The 20,858-nt window shown below is 31.6% G+C and overlaps 2 protein-coding genes and 2 pseudogenes across 4 annotated transcripts; 3 read left to right on the forward strand and 1 right to left on the reverse strand.

Moving 5' to 3' along the window:
• Nucleotides 1-15: 15 nt before the first annotated feature.
• LOC128201712 (uncharacterized) lies at nt 16-1,726 on the forward strand (annotated as a pseudogene).
• LOC113509854 (uncharacterized) lies at nt 1,562-6,786 on the reverse strand (annotated as a pseudogene).
• LOC128201665 (uncharacterized) lies at nt 2,999-9,004 on the forward strand. Its single transcript, XM_052899330.1, has 6 exons — nt 2,999-3,522; nt 5,435-5,544; nt 6,108-6,240; nt 6,750-6,994; nt 8,460-8,569; nt 8,890-9,004. The coding sequence occupies exons 1-5, from the start codon at nt 3,448-3,450 to the stop codon at nt 8,473-8,475; spliced, it is 579 nt and encodes a 192-aa protein (XP_052755290.1). The 5' UTR covers nt 2,999-3,447; the 3' UTR covers nt 8,476-8,569; nt 8,890-9,004.
• Nucleotides 9,005-9,019: 15 nt separating this feature from the next.
• LOC113509928 (uncharacterized) lies at nt 9,020-16,381 on the forward strand. Of its 3 annotated transcripts, XM_052899328.1 has the most exons (7): nt 9,132-9,244; nt 9,754-9,998; nt 13,833-13,942; nt 14,517-14,649; nt 15,155-15,399; nt 15,801-15,933; nt 15,994-16,381. In XM_052899328.1, the coding sequence occupies exons 3-7, from the start codon at nt 13,884-13,886 to the stop codon at nt 16,240-16,242; spliced, it is 819 nt and encodes a 272-aa protein (XP_052755288.1). In that variant the 5' UTR covers nt 9,132-9,244; nt 9,754-9,998; nt 13,833-13,883; the 3' UTR covers nt 16,243-16,381. The 3 variants fall into 3 exon arrangements, with proteins under 3 accessions (XP_026749159.3, XP_052755288.1, XP_052755289.1); XM_052899329.1 differs by lacking the exons at nt 9,132-9,244; nt 9,754-9,998 and having other exon boundaries at nt 13,576-13,942; XM_026893358.3 differs by lacking the exons at nt 9,754-9,998; nt 13,833-13,942; nt 14,517-14,649 and having other exon boundaries at nt 9,020-9,244.
• The last annotated feature ends 4,477 nt before the right edge of the window (nt 16,382-20,858 follow it).

The following is a 20,858-nucleotide window of genomic DNA, read 5'->3' on the forward strand; positions in this document are numbered from 1 at the left end:
ACGAAATACGAAGAAATGGAAATTAGTGTTGCCCGCTCAACCAAAAGATATATCAATAATGTGTTTAAAAATGTTAAAATTTTAAAAATGTACCAAAAAATACCAGGCTATGAAAGGATACAAAAAAAACAACTAAATTAGTTTTACGGAGCCTAAATTATACCATATATTTAGTACTGAATATACAAAAAACGGTCGCGCTGGTAGATCACGTAGATCAAAGCAAATAGCAGTAATTTGCCCAAAATTGACGCCGTTATGCTTGGCAATTTTTTTCCTGCAAACGCCGATTTTTGCTCATCAGAATTCCGAAATGTTAAAACTTTTCTGTAAGTATAATGTAAAAAAACTATTTACATACATTTACCTACTTTGTACCAACGTTCTATGTAGTAATAACTAATTTTGAGGTTATCGAATACAAAGTTTTAATTAATCAATTTTTTATTTCAGGTCATCACGAGCTTTATACGGAGATGATGCTGTAAGCTATGTGCAGTTTAAGCGCGATGGCAAATTATGTATTATAAAATGCAAAATATGTCCTTTCTGTGCAATGTGAAGACTGCATAGCTTCACAGGGTGGTTGTAAGCATGCAATAGCATTCTTAATATGGGTTCATCGCCGAAGCGAGGAGCCCTCATGCACATTTGTTAAATGCTACTGGAAAAAAAATCTTAATTATCAAAAGATGGTAACACCATAAAATATATGACGGGCAAAGATTTATCTAAGGGCAGCCTTCTCATACTGTCAAACTCATGTGTTTTTCTGAAGTTTTTAGAAGGAAAGAACACAAAAATTGAGGATTGTCAATTCCTTAAGTATCAACCCACACATAGTGCAAGTGAAATACAGGCTTTTTCAATGCATCAGCTTATGTGGAAGTTTAAAGAGAAATTTCTAGATAATTTCTTGAAAAATGTAAAGATATCTGCATCTTTAATAACAAAAGTTCAAGAGAAAACAAGGGAACAATCCAATAGCTCTCTTTGGCATGAGCTGCGGTATGGACGAATAACCGCATCAAGAGCATTTGAGGTTAGACGCTCTAAAAAGAATGATGGTACACTTGTGTCTATAATATTAGGGGCAAATACCTAATACTCCATCAATGGGAAATGGACGTGTCTTAGAAGGTCAATTAAGGAAGACTGTGGAGGTAAAATTGAATAAAAAAATTAATAAGTGCGGACTAATATTAAATATAGATTACCCAATGATTGCTGGTTCCCCAGATGGCATATTGGAAGATGGCTTAATTAAAATTAAATGCCCTAATAGTGTAAAAACTTGTAAAAATTACATTGAGAATGATGAAACCACACAAAAGTATTATACTCAAATGCAAATACAAATGTATTTAACTGGAAAGAGAAATTGTTTATTTTGTGTGGCTGATCCTGATTTTAGCCAAAATAAAGTGGTTGAGGTATTAATGGTTCAATATGATCCAAAATATATTGAAAATATAATCAAAGATTTGTTATATTTTTGGAAAAACAATATTTATCTTTTATTATATAACAGTGTAAAACTAAAATAAAAATACAAATAAAATAAAGTTGTTTTATTTTATTAATGAATCTTAGATAGATAGGCATATGTATAGGTAGATGCAGATGGTACATATAAAGAAACATCACTATCAGACTGCTCTGCTTCAATAAATATATTGTAATTTTGCTGAGGCGGGACACAGGTCTTGAATTTATAATTTTCATTGGTTTGAATGGGGATGTGGAGACAGATATTTGTGATGGTTTCAAAGGATGTACTGCCTTTTCTGTTGATTTTATTTTAGTTTAGACAGCTTTACTTCTGAAATTGTGTGTTACTAATGCTTGAACAGATTTATCTGCTGTTGGTGCACATAAAGCTTCAGGTACATCCTCCCCAACTTTTTGAAAATCTGAAAATTAACAAAATATGGTCATAATAATAATGTCTTAATACATGTTTCAAACTGCAAATAGTTTGTTTTGTTTGTTACATAGGTACCTGAACTTGTTGAAGTATCCTTGATAGATGAACTTGATGTACTACTCATACTTCGTTCTGGTTCATTCAAACACTGCGATTGTTGACAGTCTTTGTTTTGTTAATATATATATGGATGTTTAATATTGCTGCATGTACATTTCTTTCTATCTTCTTGGCATTCGAATTTCTTTGGTATACAACCTGGTTTCATGCCCACTTGAGAGACTATTCCCATAATATGATACTTCATATCGTTTGGCAACTAAAACAATACAAAAAGTATAAATTATTTCATTTTTAAAACAAAAATAATGTTAATAATCTTAAAAAATAACACGAACATATTCAAGTTATTAATAACTTATGGTTACATAACCTATAAGGGTATGCTTTTATATGGTATATTTTACTAAATTCATTACTTTTACTTTACATTTACCAATAGATACAATAACTTGGCTTAATAGTTACATTAAAAATGATCTTCACAAAAATAAAATGTTGAATCACTTCATATATTAGAAGCATCTTGCCTCCTTGCTATTTCTAACCACTTTTTACGTATTTGCTTATTGTTAGGAACGTATATGAATAATTTATTCGGTGTTTATTGGGTATCATTGTACTTTTACATTGGGACACTGCACAGTATTTATAATATGAGGGATTCATTATTTCTTAATAAAAATAATTGACTGTCATAAAAAGACACGAATGTTTTGCGAGGCGTGACGTCATTCAAGACGCCATGACAGTCTTGGCCTTTTTCGATGTCAATTTTGAATTCATTTCTAAAAACACAAAATTCCTAGGTAAAATGACTTATTTTTCTTAAAATAATATATTTTAGGGTACAATAAGTACCAAGCTATATTTTTAAATTCATTTCCAAATTTTGTCAACTAGCTTTATTTTGTATATAGTATTATTTTGTAGTTTTATTTATTTTAAATCTCACAGGTCAAACCTTCTTTATTATTTGATCTCTGCCACAGATGATATGATTATGGCCAACAACATTGGCAAGCTGCAAAAAGGATTCTCAGACACTTGAAAGGTGCCAAAGACTACAAACTGAGATTCAAAGACTACCACTATATGGAATGGCAGACGCTGATTGGACTGCATGCACATTAGACCGTAGGTCATATACTGGCTTCATTTTTAAATACGGAAGTGGAGTTGTCAGTTCTCAATCTATAAAACAGCGCATCGTAGTTCTATCAATAGCTGAAGCTGAGGATATGGCGTTAACTGATGCTGCCAAAGAAGTAATTTATTCACAGAACATTCTTCGAGATTTGGGAGAAGATACTACAAAAGCTATTACAATTTATAGCGACAACATTGCTGCACAAAAATTAGCAAAGAATTCACTACTGAGTAAGAGGTCTAAACATATAAACATCAAGGAGCATTTCATTAGATAATGTGTGCAGAACAATAAAATTGCTGTAGAGTATATGCAATCAAGTATGATAGAGGCAGACGTCTTAACCAAAGTTCTACCTCAATCGGGAATATTGAAGCTTTGTGAGGTAATGGGATTATCATCGGAATCTTCGTGAGGGGGAGTGTTATAGTGTAAATACTTCTTGGTAGTTAACTTTTTTATTGTACCCTTAACCCTTCTTTGCATAATGCTAGAAAATTCAATCATAACATTGAATGCTATAAAATTATAAAAAAGAACAATTTAACTTTACGTTGATCGTGTCTGGATACCTTTTTAATGTCCATTGCAGAAAAGAAAACATACCTGTCAAATGTATTTTTATAACCATTTTTCCTTTAATTTTGAACATGAATTATATCACCTTGATTTATTTTACCAATTAAAAAATAAAAATCATGCAAAGAAGGGTTAATAATATTATCTTGCTACTGAAAACATCACTCGATTCCTAATATTTCTTTTCCTCTGATAATAAGCGTAAAAACTATATATAAAAATTGTCTAGTACCTGGGTAGGTAGAAAAGTTTTAATGATCCGTAACATAATCATTTTGCTGAAAGGTCACTATAATAATTGAATTTTAGAGGTTATATAGGATGATATTCCAGAACCCACCCCGATGTTTGTAATAATACAAAAGTATCTATAAGATACCCTAGAAATAATATTTTGTGAATCATAATATACACGGTGTAAGAGACAGGTTAGAAAAAACTCATACATTGAATTCAGACCATTATTCTGAACTAAAAACTAGTGGAAATTCTTTCCGGAAAATTACAATGTTTTCTCCTTTTTTTCATTTAATATCATGTAATCTTTGATGTTATGTCATAATATAAAGGTTTAATAAAATTTTATAGTGAAATACTACGAAATACCAAAAATCAGCAATGTACGTATAAATTAATATACGTAGTAAAATCCTACCGCGACGCGCGGAATCAAGTGTGTGAGGTCAACGCTACAAGCGTAAATAGGGATGAGGCGTATTTATCATAACAAACATAAGTCACAGGTATTCGAAGGTAACAGATAACAGTCGTTCTTGTCGTCAGTCGTTATTATATCTGTTAAAAAATATCATTTAGCAACGTTTCAACTGCAGCTACACATAAGATAGAAGGAAATGGTATTAGCATTAGATTACTATCTGATAGAACAGCGGTACTAAAAGCACTACGAAACAACAAGACAACAAATTAATAATTGAATGCCACCGGGCATTGGATAGGACATCTTACAATAACCCAGTTATCTTCCAGTGGATAAGAGGGCTTAGTGGATCTTATGGTAACAATGTCGCAGATGAGCTAGCTAGAAGGGGTTCTGGAACGAGAGTGGATGGCCCGTACCCACTTTTTCCTCTTCCGTTCTTGCAATTTCGAATATGGATTCGTCAAAGATCCGCTGACATACAATACCAAAGATGGATATAGGCTACTGATTTCAGACAATCAAAACTGGCTGTGCCAACATTGAATCAACGACTATCAAAATGTTTATTACAACCAGATAGGAAAAATCTTAAAATAATGATAGGGACAATAACGGGCCATTGTCCATTAAACAAACATCTAAAGTATGTTGTACAAAATTATAGTTTATTATTTATACTCTATAAACTAGTATGTATATATGTATACATCGTTACAACTACTTACTTCTTTCAAATTCTGGTTTGGCAAAAATCTTTTTAAGGAATACGCCCGCCTGTGTTTTGTTTGTTGTATCTATATTATTTGTTGTGATTTATTTTATAATTTGATATCTGTGTCAAATGTGAATGTACAATAAATCTTTACAAACAAACAGACAATCAAAAAATACTATTGAATTTATACATTCACATTACGTTACATACAATACATACTCTCGGATATTACAATTTCATACTGATACAAAAAAAAAACTGACATCACAATAATCATTGCTAATGTTCTTATATATGTTAATAATAATGTTATTATAACAACTGCGTTGTTCAAAACAGGATCGCGGAGAAGTGAAATGGGCATTATTACTTAAGGCCGAGAAGGTGGATATGTCCATTACCAAGAGTTATCGCGAAGAAGCCGCAAAACATTTTACGCGCAGTAATTTGTAAGTTATATCTTTTTGTTCACGTAATAAAATGTTATTTTAGGAAAAAGTCTTTGGATTACTATTAAAATGTTTATAATCGCAGAAGAGAAAGTTTTTATAAAGTGTCGATGCACATTTAATTGTTTTAAACCATCTATCCGGTTGTTTATATTTTATCATATATTAGATACAGACAGAGTAACCGTTTTTTTAATATATATATTTTTCTAGTTGTTTATTCTTCTTGGTGTTTAATAAAAAAAATATACATCACGCTTTAAGGGCTGAATAGTGTTGAAAGAAGTTTGATATTCAGAGAGAACATAATTATCTTAAATAAACACATAAGATATTTTTAGCTTATTTCACGCAAGCAAGTTCGGAGCATATGGGTAGTGAAAATAAAAACAATGGTAAAGTGTTAACTTATACAAAATACCAAAAGATTATAAGAGAAGAATCGTTCATATTTTGAACCTTATATGTACAATAATACCAACAAACGAGCCTGTCTACCCGACCAGGGGTTACAGTCGCGATTGTATATATATTCATAATTTTCAATGAAATTACGTTTGGAGGAGTTATCAGAAGGCGGAGCAATTCACGCGTCGCGGGATGACGGAAGTGGCCAGATATTACTCGGATGAGAGCGCATTCCACAAATCCCAATATGAGCAGTACAATAGTATAGCTGCCGCCTTGATTATGCAAGTAAGTAAGAAGGATAATTAAAACAAAATTAACTTGATCACATTTTCGTAAATATTGCTATTAGCTTTTAAATTGCTATCACATGACAATAACTTCGTAAAGGATACCTTATTTAATTAAAATTTAATGAGTACCTACTTAAATTTAATTTAAATAAAAATATAGCAGCGTCTTTGGACTTGATTGTATGGAAACGCTCTATAGACACACATATATACACACATATATAGACACACTCGACCAACTATTTAGTGTTCCATCAATCAATGATAATGTGTCACAAAATAATCCTATTCATCGGATATATCAATCGTTCAATGAAGTAAGGGAAAAATTTGATATCGTTCATCAAAGCACCATTAGTTTTAAGAAGTTATTATATAATTTTGAAATGGTATAAGTTTGAATCATAAAAGTAAAGGAAACTGCGTACAGATAGATTTTTCAATGGCACGCTCATTTCTGTTTGCAAACTTTTATTGTAACTTTTTGTATCGTTTTGTATGCAGGTTCACTCCAGTAATAACGATGACTCGACCATCGACTGTCACTACTTGCGTGTAGATGAAGCCAAAGAGGCCCTCGATTTGTTCATCGACACGCATATTGAAAACATGAAGGAAGACCTTGGTCGAGATATTCGGGCTCCAAAATCCCGTAGGCTGTTCTTCATAACTGGTCGGGGCTTGCATAGTCGAGGCTTGCCTAAAATTAAGCCCGCAATTATAAGACGTTTAGAGAAACGCGGATTACGGTAAGTACCTATTGTTATTTTATATTTCAAGCTACAGCGAAAATGTGTTTGTTATTCCATTTGTCTTTTTATTCATTTATTTAGGCATATGCCTTATTTACCAAATATCTGAAACTAAATTTTAGTATTTCTTAAAATTCATCTTCTAGTTCTGTTAAATAAGAGACCGTGTTATTTTTGTTGCTATACCTACTGATGGGTTATGCAAACAGTACTGACAGTGTCTTTCCGACGCATTTATATACTGCACAATTTGTATCTAAATGATCGTGTCAATTCTTGTCTCTTATAAGTTATAAACCGTGCAAAACGAAAGTATAAAAGTTAATATAGTTTTTGTTCTATTTTATCAACATTATGTATAATCAAAAGTGAAATGACTGCACTCCATTGAAAAGCGATTCAATTTGTGGTGCTTAATCCTGTTAATATCAGAAAATAAAAATTTTTCATAATAATTTCTTAAAGCAGTGATAAATTTGAGAAATTGATTTGTTTTTTCATTACTATGCATGTCATGGTCTGTGAAAGTTTACTAAAAACGTTGACAAGATACGGACGAATTTGTTGAAATGGATATATTTAATTTTTGGTATCTATATTATTTGACCTAGTCTCTTCTTATTGATTTGCAGTAAAAACTATGTGTGGTCATGGTCATAAAATATTCAATCATCATCACGACAATATGAAATGGAATACAATCAAAACTAAAATTTAATATGCTCCATTCATTAACTTAGTCATATTACTTTCATTTTTCAGGTACAGTGAACAAAATCCAGATTTCCTGGTATCAACCATATCCGCGTTTGACGATTTATCTCACGAGATTCAAGACCATTGTTTAAAAATTAAAAGATTTGATTATTTTTACAACAAATTCGCATTTAGCGACGAACGTTTGTGAACTGAAGTCGAATTTAGACAGTTTGTGTGTGTGATTTAAATTAAAAACAATATATTTTACTCTCCAAAAAGGCTTTGCAGTATCGATATGGAACCAACATCATTTCTAAGTCCTATTGAATTCAAAAATTATTATCAATATTAGTTCAGAATTACCGTATTGTATGTATTGTTGTACAAAATTATAGTTTATTATTTATACTCTATAAACTAGTATGTATATATGTATATATCGTTACAACTACTTACTTCTTTCAAATTCTGGTCATGCTAAAATCCTTTTAAGGAATACGCCCGCCTGTGTACGTTGTGATTTATTTTATAACTTGATATCTGTGTCAAATGTGAATGTACAATAAATCTTTACAAACAGACAGACAATCAAAAAATGCTATTGAATTTATACATTCACATTACGTTACATACAATACATACTCTCGGATATTACAATTTCATACTGATACAAAAAAAAAAACTGACATCACAATAATCATTGCTAATGTTCTTATATATGTTAATAATAATGTTATTATAACAACTGCGTTGTTCAAAACAGGATCGCGGAGAAGTGAAATGGGCATTATTACTTAAGGCCGAGAAGGTGGATATGTCCATTACCAAGAGTTATCGCGAAGAAGCCGCAAAACATTTTACGCGCAGTAATTTGTAAGTAATAAAATGTTATTTTAGGAAAAAGTCTTTGGATTACTATTAAAATGTTTATAATCGCAGAAGAGAAAGTTTTTATAAAGTGTCGATGCACATTTAATTGTACTAAACCATCTATCCGGTTGTTTATATTTTATCATATATTAGATACAGACAGAGTAACCGTTTTTTTAATATATATATTTTTCTAGTTGTTTATTCTTCTTGGTGTTTAATAAAAAAAATATAGATCACGCTTTAAGGGCTGAATAGTGTTGAAAGAAGTTTGATATTCAGAGAGAACATAATTATCTTAAATAAACACAAGATATTTTTAGCTTATTTCACGCAAGCAAGTTCGGAGCATATGGGTAGTGAAAATAAAAACAATGGTAAAGTGTTAACTTATACAAAATACCAAAAGATTATAAGAGAAGAATCGTTCATATTTTGAACCTGATATGTACAATAATACCAACAAACGAGCCTGTCTACCCGACCAGGGGTTACAGTCGCGATTGTATAAATGTTTATAATTTTCAATGAAATTACGTTTGGAGGAGTTATCAGAAGGCGGAGCAATTCACGCGTCGGGGGATGACGGAAGTGGCCAGATATTACTCGGATGAGAGCGCATTCCACAAATCCCAATATGAGCAGTACAATAGTATAGCTGCCGCCTTGATTATGCAAGTAAGTAAGAAGGATAATTAAAACAAAATTAACTTGATCACATTTTCGTAAATATTGCTATTAGCTTTTAAATTGCTATCACATGACAATAACTTCGTAAAGGATACCTTATTTAATTAAAATTTAATGAGTACCTACTTAAATTTAATTTAAATAAAAATATAGCAGCGTCTTTGAACTTGATTGTATGGAAACGCTCTATAGACACACATATATACACACATATATAGACACACTCGACCAACTATTTAGTGTTCCATCAACCAATGATAATGTGTCACAAAATAATCCTATTCATCGGATATATCAATCGTTCGATGAAGTAAGGGAAAAATTCGATATCGTTCATCAAAGTACCATTAATTTTAAGAAGTTATTATATAATTTTGAAATGGTATAAGTTTGAATCATAAAAGTAAAGGAAACTGCGTACAGATAGATTTTTCAATGGCACGCTCATTTCTGTTTGCAAACTTTTATTGTAACTTTTTGTATCGTTTTGTATGCAGGTTCACTCCAGTAATAACGATGACTCGACCATCGACTGTCACTACTTGCGTGTAGATGAAGCCAAAGAGGCCCTCGATTTGTTCATCGACACGCATATTGAAAACATGAAGGAAGACCTTGGTCGAGATATTCGGGCTCCAAAATCCCGTAGGCTATTCTTTATAACTGGTCGGGGCTTGCATAGTTGAGGCTTGCCTAAAATTAAGCCCGCAATTATAAGACGTTTAGAGAAACGCGGATTACGGTAAGTACCTCTTGTTATTTAATATTTCAAGCTACAGCGAAAATGTGTTTGTTATTCCATTTGTCTTTTTATTCATTTATTTAGGCATATGCCTTATTTACCAAATATCTGAAACTAAATTTTAGTATTTCTTAAAATTCATCCTCTAGTTCTGTTAAATAAGAGACCGTGTTATTTTTGTTGCTATACCTACTGATGGGTTATGCAAACGGTACTGACAGTGTCTTTCCGATGCATTTATATACTGCACATTTTGTATCTAAATGATCGTGTCAATTCTTGTCTCTTATCAGTTATAAACCGTGCAAAACGAAAGTATAAAAGTTAATATAGTTTTTGTTCTATTTTATCAACATTATGTATAATCAAAAGTGAAATGACTGCACTCCATTGAAAAGCGATTCAATTTGTGGTGCTTAATCCTGTTAATATTAGAAAATGTAAATTTTTCATAATAATTTCTTAAAGCAGTGATTAAATTGAGAAATTGATTTTTTTCATTACTGTGCATGTCATGGTCTGTGAAAGTTTACTAAAAACGTTGACAAGATACGGACGAATTTGTTGAAATGGATATATTTAATTTTTTGTATCTATATTATTTGACCTAGTCTCTTCTTATTGGAATGCAGTGAAAACTATGTGTGGTCATGGTCATAAAATATTCAATCATCATCACGACAACATGAAATAGAATACACTCAAAACTAAAATTTAATATTTTTTTTTTACAACACAAGGGGCAAACGAGCATGCGGCTCACCTGATGGTAAGTGACTACCGCCGCCCATGATCACCCACAACACCAGCGGCATTGCAGGTGTGCTGTAATATGCTCCATTCATTAACTTAGTCATATTACTTTAATTTTTCAGGTACAGTGAACAAAATCCAGATTTCCTGGTATCAACCATATCCGCGTTTGACGATTTATCTCACGAGATTCAAGACCATTGTTTAAAAATTAAAAGATTTGATTATTTTTACAACAAATTCGCATTTAGCGACGAACGTTTGTGAACTGAAGTCGAATTTAGACTGTGTGTGTGATTTAAATTAAAAACAATATATTTTACTCTCCCAAAAAGGCTTTGCAGTATCGATATGGAACCAATATCATTTCTAAGTCCTATTGAATTCAAAAATTATTATCAATATTAGTTCAGAATTACCGTATTGTATGTATTGTTGTACAAAATTATAGTTTATTATTTATACTCTATAAACTAGTATGTATATATCGAGCCTTTTCAGGAAGAAGATCGTAAGCGCCAAAAATTCCAAAAACTTTTTTTAATATGAACCGCCAGATCAACTGATTTTACACCTTATAGCTTAATTTAGAGCTCAGATTAGAAATGTAATCAACTTTATTAATATTCTTTGTTTTTATCGTAAGTAACAAGCCATTCGGTTTTTTAACGTAACCTCCACCGACTGACAGATCGTAAGGATAATACCTGTCGCTTACAATATAGTATTAGGCTCTTAAGTTTATTGTAAACTTCCTATTTGGCACTTACGATAATAAATTTATGCAACGTAAGTTAAATACTTGTCACTTGCAGTAGAAACAAAATGCGTTTTGCGTTTAGTTGTTCGTAAACTGTAACATTATTATACTCAAATAAATTAAATATGAATACCATAAACTTTGATAACTATATTAGAAAAGTTGCCAGCAGTTTCTTTTGAAAACCTTTGATATTTCGCAAATAACACTGCAATACACTAAATTGCATAAAATTGCAAGTTTAAGTCAAAATCTGACCAACGCGGTAAAAGCACGCCTTCAAATAAATACAGTCAATCTCAAACTCAAAACGTAAATAAATTTATAAAAAAGTTGCCTGTCGGGCAATCACACTATTGTAGAAACAATAGTAATAAATTGTGCTTACCAACTGAATTTAGGGATGTGACTTATTTATATAGAAACTTTTACTTTAAAGATGATGAAACGAAAGATTTAGGTGCAGTAAGTTATCAAAAGTTTAGAAAAATATTTAAAACTGAATTTAACTTAGGGTCTCACTTACCAAAGAAAGATAAATGTGGTCAATGTGAGAGAATAAAGAATTTGAATGATGAAGAAAGAAAAAAACGATAGAATCAATTGCTTACAAGAATCACATTAAGGACAAAGGAAGATCATTAAAGCTATTTCTAGATATTAAAAAAATAAGCAGACAACAGAAACTTTATGTGCGAGCTTTGATCTCAAAAAGGTCTTAACAACACCTCACAGTCAAAGTGTAAATTTCTACTATACTCAAAAGCTTGCCTATTATAATGAAAGCATTTATGAAAGCGGTACCAGATCTGCATTTTGTTATCTTTGGAATGAAACGAAAGCGAAAAGAAGTAATTAAATCTGTACTGTTATCTTTAAATACCTTAAAATGGTTGACGAGAGAAGGACTCAAAATGAAATTGCATTATACTGTGATAGTTGTGCAGGACAAAATAAAAATAAAACCATGATTTTAATATTGTATTATTTCATGCAATATCATGCGAGTTTTGTTGAAAAGCTGACTATAAACTTTCTTATTTCTGCATACGATATGTCAGATGTATGATGCCAGTAGATTCTGTGCATGCGGCAATAGAAGAATTTGTACAGAAAAGAACCATTAAGGCACTATCTGAATGGCAAACTTTGATTGGAAATGCTCGAACTAATCCAAAAAATATGAGACAATTCTTTTAAAAAATAGTGAAATTAAAGACTGGAATTCCTATGCAACAGCCTTCTTACCAAACAAAATTAAAATACATACAAGCAAGCTGCGTAACGCTAGATTTGATAAAGGCGACAAATTTTATCTTAAATACGACTATAATGGACCCGAACAAGATGTTAATGTTCAATCAACAAGTCATTCGTGAACCGAATACTGCTAACACTGAAAAAAATCCCATTTCGAAGGCAAAATACGAAGATTTAAAGAAAATGTGCTAAAAAGGTGTCATACCAGAAGTATATGCAAAAGAATATCTGGATTTGCCCTACGATAAAAACACAAGAGAACGAGATTAATAAAAACGGCGACTGAGTTATATCTTTTTTGGTATTTCATTTTGTTAATAAAGCCAATTCACTTAGAAGTGATTAATGATTAATTTTTTTTTTACTTTTTTTGTACTTCTGACACTTTGTCCGTCTCTGTCTGTCACCGTATCTCGTAAATATAGTTAAAAAAAACTTCACAAAAAATTATTTCTATTATTTCATGCTATTTAGGAATTATCGTAATCGACATACTCATATCAGCTCTACCTAATAACAGTCATCAGTTTTAACGTAAGCGACAAATGTATGTGATTTTAGAGTAGTGAGACAAATCTTAATATTTGAATTAATAGGGAGGTGCCCACATAACACTTAGTAGAAATTTCAAATTGATGCTATAAATATTTTGAGAAATATTTAAAAAAAACCTTCTCCTGTAAAATATGCAAAATGGCGGTTACGATGTTCTTCCTGAAAAGGCTCGATATGTATATATCGTTACAACTACTTACTTCTTTCAAATTCTGGTCATGCTAAAATCCTTTTAAGGAATACGCCCGCCTGTGTACGTTGTGATTTATTTTATAACTTGATATCTGTGTCAAATGTGAATGTACAATAAATCTTTACAAACAGACAGACAATCAAAAAATGCTATTGAATTTATACATTCACATTACGTTACATACAATACATACTCTCGGATATTACAATTTCATACTGATACAAAAAAAAAACTGACATCACAATAATCATTGCTAATGTTCTTATATATGTTAATAATAATGTTATTATAACAACTGCGTTGTTCAAAACAGGATCGCGGAGAAGTGAAATGGGCATTATTACTTAAGGCCGAGAAGGTGGATATGTCCATTACCAAGAGTTATCGCGAAGAAGCCGCAAAACATTTTACGCGCAGTAATTTGTAAGTTATATCTTTTTGTTCACGTAATAAAATGTTATTTTAGAAAAATTCTTTGGATTACTACTAAAATGTTTATAATCGCAGAAGAGAAAGTTTTTATAAAGTGTCGATGCACATTTAATTGTTTTAAACCATCTTTCCGGTTGTTTATATTTTATCATATATTAGATACAGATACAGTACCCATTTTTTTAATATATATATTTTTCTAGTTGTTTATTCTTCTTGGTGTTTAATAAAAAAAAATATAGATCACGCTTTAAGGGCTGAATAGTGTTGAAAGAAGTTTGATATTCAGAGAGGACATCTTAGATAAACACATACGATATTTTTAGCTTATTTCACGCAAGCAAGTTCGGAGCATATGGGTAGTGTAAATAAAAATGCGAAAAGATAAATAACAATGGTAAAGTGTTAATTTATATAAAATACCAATAAATTATAAGACAAGAATCGTTCATATGTTGAACCTGATATGTACAATAATACCAACAAACGAGCTTGTCTACCCGACCAGAGGTTACAGTCGCGATTGTATATATATTCATAATTTTCAATGAAATTACGTTTGCAGGAGTTATCAGAAGGCGGAGCAATTCACGCGTTGCGGGATGACGGAAGTGGCCAGATATTACTCAGATGAGAGTGCATTCCACAAATCACAATATGAGCAGTACAATAGAATAGCTGCCGCCTTGATTATGCAAGTAAGTAAGAAGGATAATTAAAACAGAATTAACTTGATCACATTTCGTAAATATTGCTATTAGCTTTTAAATTGCTATCACATGACAATAACTTCGTAAAGGATACCTTATTTAATTAAAATTTAATGAGTACCTACTTAAATTTTATTTAAATAAAAATATAACAGCGTCTTTGTACTTGATTGTACGGAAACACTCTTTTAGACACACTCGACCAACTATTTAGTGTTCCATCAACCAATGATAATGTGTCACAAAATAATCCTATTCATCGGATATATCAATCGTTCAATGAAATAAGGGAAAAATTCGATATCGTTCATCAAAGTACCATTAGTTCTAAGAAGTTATTATATAATTTTGAAATGGTATAAGTTTGAATCATAAATGTAAATTAATAATGTTTACAGTGTAAAGGAAACTGCGTACAGATAGATTTTTCAATGGCACGCTCATTTCTGTTTACAAACTTTTATTGTAACTTTTTGTATCGTTTTGTATGCAGGTCCACTCCAGTAACAACGATGACTCGACCATCGACTTCCACTACTTGTATGTCGATGAAGCCAAAGAGACCCTCGATTTATTCATCGACACGCATATTCAAAACATGAAGGAGGGCCTTGGTCGAGATATTCGGGCCTCAAAATCCCGTAGGCTCTTTTTTATTACTGGTCGGGGCTTGCATAGTCGAGGCTTGCCTAAAATTAAACCCGCAATTATAAGGCGTTTAGAGGAACGCGGATTACGGTAAGTACCTATTGTTATTTTATATGTTATTCCATTTGTATTTTTATTCATTTATTTAGGCATATTCCTTATTTACCAAATATCTGAAACTAAACTTTAGTATTTCTTAGAGATATTCACAGAGAACATAATTATCTTAAATAAACACATAAGATATTTTTAGCTTATTTCACGCAAGCAAGTTCGGAGCATATGGGTAATGAAAATAAAATGCAAAAAGACAAATAACAATAATAAAGTATTTATTTATATAAAATACCAATAGATTATAAGAGAAGAATCGTTCATATTTTGAACCTTATATGTACAATAATACCAACAAACGAGCCTGTCTACCCGACCAGGGGTTACAGCCGCGATTGTATATATGTTTATAATTTTCAATGAAATTACGTTTGCAGGAGTTATCAGAAGGCGGAGCAATTCACGCGTCGCGGGATGACGGAAGTGGCCAGATATTACTCGGATGAGAGTGCATTCCACAAATCCCAATATGAGCAGTATAATAGTATAGCTGCCGCCTTGATTATGCAAGTAAGTAAGAAGGATAATTAAAATTAAATAAATTAACTTTTTGTATCGTTTTGTATGCAGGTCCACTCCAGTAACAACGATGACTCGACCATCGACTTCCACTACTTGCGTGTCGATGAAGCCAAAGAGGCCCTCGATTTATTCATCGACACGCATATTCAAAACATGAAGGAAGACCTTGGTCGAGATATTCGGGCCTCAAAATCTCGTCGACTTTTTTTTATTACTGGTCGGGGCTTGCATAGTCGAGGCTGGCCTAAAATTAAGCCCGCAATTATAAGGCGTTTAGAGGAACGCGAATTACAGTAAGTACCTATTGTTATTTAATATTTCAAGCTACAGCGAAAATGTGTTTGCTATTCCATTTGTATTTATATTCATTTATTTAGGCATGTGCCTAATTTACCAAATATCTGAAACAAAATTTTAGTATTTCTTAAAATTAATCCCCTAGTTGTGTTAAATAACAGATCGTGTTATTTTTGTTCTTATACATATAAATTTGTTTAATACTGACTTGTTACCTAGAATTCAACGGTTGATTTGAATTTATAATCGTTAATTAGCAAATATTAGGCTGTGTTTAATGATGTTTAGATAATGTAAGTACTCGTAGTTGATAAGTTTATTGATAAGTTTTCTTAAAATTTGATTCAAAATTCTAGTCATTTTAATTTTGTTAAAAACTTTATTATAACTATTGACGTTTATAATTGAATATTAGATGAGATTTTCCATTCGATAATTTATTTTAATTTTATTTTTTGTTTAAATATTGAGCAATGTATTTTTGTAATTGAAGTGATATTATTTTAAGATAGTCTAGATTCAGGGTGTTACTGTACTTAATTAATTTGTAAAAATAAACTTTTTTGTAAATATTATTTATTAAATTATTATTTAAAAGTATGATTTTAATTATTTACTACTGAGTTCAGTAATACAGTCAATGAAGCTTTTCACCTCCGATTTCGTAGAATCTCCATCGATTACCATGAAAATTAAGCTAGGAATAAATGGTTTTAGCATTAGATTCTTATCTGACAGCGCAGCAGTACTAAAAGCATTACCAAACAACAAGACAAACAACAAATTTATAATTGAATGCCACCATTCACTGGATAGGATATCTTCCAATAACCGAGTTATCCTCCAATGGACAAGAGGGTACAGTGGATCTTATGGTAACGATGCCGCAGACGAACTGGCTAGAAGAGGATCAGGAACGAGGGTGGTAGGCCCGTATCCACTTCTTCCTCTTCCGTTCTCGCAATTTCGAATGTGGATTCGTCAAAGATCCGCTGACATACAAAACCAAAGATGGATACAGACTACTGATTGCAGACAATCAAAATTGGCCGTACCTACGTTGAATCAACGATTATCAAAACGTTTATTACATCTAGATAGAAAAAACCTCAAAATAATGATAGGGACAAAAACGGGCCATTGTCCATTAAACAAACATTTATACACAATAGGACCCACAGACAGCCCTCTATGTCGAGGCTGTTTCGACGCTGAAGAAACGGCTGCTCACGTAATCCTGGAATGTGAGGCTGTGGCCCATCAACGTTTAGAAATCTTTGGAACGGTGAGGTCGCTCCGTGAGGCCTGTGAAGAACCCAGGAAGCTTCTGCGCTTCTGGGCGGAGCTAGGTTGGCTATACTAGCCACGACTCATACGCACAACGGCCCAAATGAGAGGCTAAGCGCAGAAAACAGAGTCTTTCTCACTACCATGAAAATTGATGAGTAGGTGGGGGATACCTTAAGAAAAAAGGGACAGTGCCAACTTGCGCTTTTGCCCTGGGTGTAGATGCCACCCCTTCTCGGAGGTGAAAATTATTTTAATTAAAATAGCCCTAGGAATAAATAGAGAGACAAATTCTAAGTAAAATTTGTTATATAAAGTTTTGAAATAGATCGATATTTTCTGTGTTATTGAAGATCAAAGATTGTGATTTTTCGTGATAAAAATTCATGTTTCAAAACGGTTTTTCTTAACTCAAAAGCTGAGTTTTTACAAAAAAAAATGTGTCATACCAAAATTTAAGGTAATAAAAGAACCAACAAATCCCTATTTTGAAAAACCTTCTAATATTAATTCGAAGTGAACTATAGGTAATTGTATAAATATTTTTTTTTCGGCGAGTACTTAAATCTAAGTGTTCAAACTTAAATAACGGGAAACCGATGCATTTTATGATATATATACTTCCTAAACACTCTTTAAAGTATTCGAAAATACCTTTCCAATGAGCACTGTACAAAGTTAATAGCATCAAAATTGAGCAAGTTATAATAAAACTAAAATAACACTTTCGAATTTTAGGAACAAACGAAAACAAAACCTTCACCATTTTCACAAAAATTCTAATTTGTGGTTAATGAACTAAATTTATGGTTATGGCTAAAAAACTTTCTTTTTCTCTGAATAAGTGATGACCTCAAATATTTTGCCCAGGTTAGAATACTTATTTTTAAAAAAAAAAGTATGATTTAATAAAATCAAAAATATTGGTAAAAATGATAAAGGACGAAATTTTTGTCCTTTTTTAAAAAATATTTTGGTTCTTTTTTTATTTTTATATTTTATAGCATGAAAAATAACTGAGATAGAGACGTTTAAAGCCTAACTTTTACTGCGAGAACCATGTAACCGGAACCCTTTATTTTTTTAAAAAATAAGGGCTTTTAAAATCTTATTTAAGACGATTTTATAGATCTTGAAATTACCTTTCAAATGGTTTTTGAATGAAGCTGATATATTAAAAATTAACGGAGTTATTGTTAAAAAAAACCAATTATATTTTTATTGCAAAATTTTTGGAGCAGAGATTTGATATGCATATATTATGCAAGCGATCATCGCAATGGTAGAACCCTGGAGACCCAACCAAATCCTGCCTTAAAAAAAAATTTACTCAGTAAAAGTTACTTGTGAGTGTTTAGTGGACTATCGCAAGTGTCGCACACTACAACTTTCTATATAAAATCTAGCCAAATGATTACGGCAGATATCTAATATCAGCAACTGTAAACCATGAAAAAAGAATTCGCTGCTAAACAACCAATATTGGTCAATCGGTCTAGGCCACTCTGCTTCACGATAACGCAAGACCACACAGTGCACAACAAACAACTACTAAGTTAGACGAGCTATAATTGGAATGTGTGCGACATCTATCGTACTCCAACCTTACTTCAACAGATTACCATTTTTTCCGGAATTCGGACTTCTTACAAGGAAAAAATTCAACTCCGATGTGACACTCCAAATCGCCTCCAAAGAATTTGCCGATTCTCGCCTCCGTGATTTTCTTAGTAAAAAGGTCAATGAACTACCTATGAGATGTCAAAAGTGCATAGATAACAACGGTGCATACTTTAATTAATTAAATATATTTTACAAAAAAAATTACTTTATATTCCTTCCAATATAAAATTCATGTACAACTAAATCTAATTTAAATATAAATGTGATAGAAAGATAGAAAATAGAGATATAAGATCCATCCATAAGTCTTTATGTACTAAGACTACTGACATTAATCACAACTCTTAACAATGACGTAGTACAAATATAGACGGGCATATATAATTGAATACGTGTTGAATTGAATTAATAAAACAATCTGCGTATAAGAGATAATAAATACCAATTATCATATTCGAAAAAATTTCTTAAAATAGTATCAAAATATTCTATTCCATTTTCTAAATTAAATAAATTCAAACAGTTTTAAAACAACCTTTCTACATAAAATTAATATGACGAGTGTACTTTACGTTTTAAACTACTAAAGCATCTCAACTAATTTTGAAGGTCATTGTTATTATAAGAACACTCAAACTCATTTAATGAAATTTGTAAAAAATTACATTAAACATGAGTAATGTTAAAAGCTTATATGAGCTTTAATTGGGCCTGTAACTAGCCAGCCTAGTTTAATTTCATATAGAATAGGTTTTCCTAATCCTAATTCAATCTTTTGTGAACCCAATATATCCCAAAATACATCAGCACCAATCTATAAGTAGTAATAGAGAAGTAGATATTCCAAAGAATACTAAATTCTTTGGAATATCAAGACCTGAAGTATCGAACTAACAACATGGCACGTCGTCAGTAATGAATGACAAAACAAAGCATTGAATTCTTGTTGAATAGTCTGAATTTACTGATTTTAGGGTGACATCACACATACTAACATATAAAACTGAATTATTAATGCCTAAAACAGATTTATTGACATGCTTAAATGGTAATTTCAATTTATTATAAATACTTTCTGTCATTAAACATGACGTGCTACTGTTGTCTAACACAGCACAGGCAATGCGTTCGTTCCCGTCGACGTCACACAACTTAATAAGCACTGTAGATAACAAAACGTTGCGAGAACTGCGCTCATCGAGTAAATCAGCTCTCTTTTGTAAAAATGTCATTAATAAATAAAGTGACAGTTTTTGATTTATTTATTTGACACCTAAATGCCTCCCATTTGTGATAAGTTTTTTAATCCAATTTACTTGATATTATATGAATAAGGAGAGTGCCCCAATGTTTAATCGGTTCCTTTAACGTTTCTAATATATGGAAACTTTTATTAAAATCATCAATTATTTTACGTATAGACGCTGAAGTCTTCTTAGTAATAGAAGTAACAAATAATGCGGAGAGATTATTTTGTATCAATAAACATCGATTACTGAACCTATCACATAATAATTGCCATGCAACTCTGTTATTAGCAGCCCAAAAATCAATGGATTGTATTACCACAGCAGCGCATCCCTTCAATGAAGATCTTAGATAATGGAATTTGTTGATATCTGGTATAGAATTGTTGCTATGAATAATACTTGTAAAGGTATCGTGGTATTATCATATCAGGCTCATAGGAGCCAACTTGATAACTG

Source organism: Galleria mellonella, unplaced genomic scaffold (assembly GCF_026898425.1).
Source record: "Galleria mellonella isolate WM207_F2 unplaced genomic scaffold, CSIRO_AGI_GalMel_v1 utg57, whole genome shotgun sequence".
Classification (NCBI taxonomy): Eukaryota; Metazoa; Arthropoda; class Insecta; order Lepidoptera; family Pyralidae; genus Galleria; species Galleria mellonella.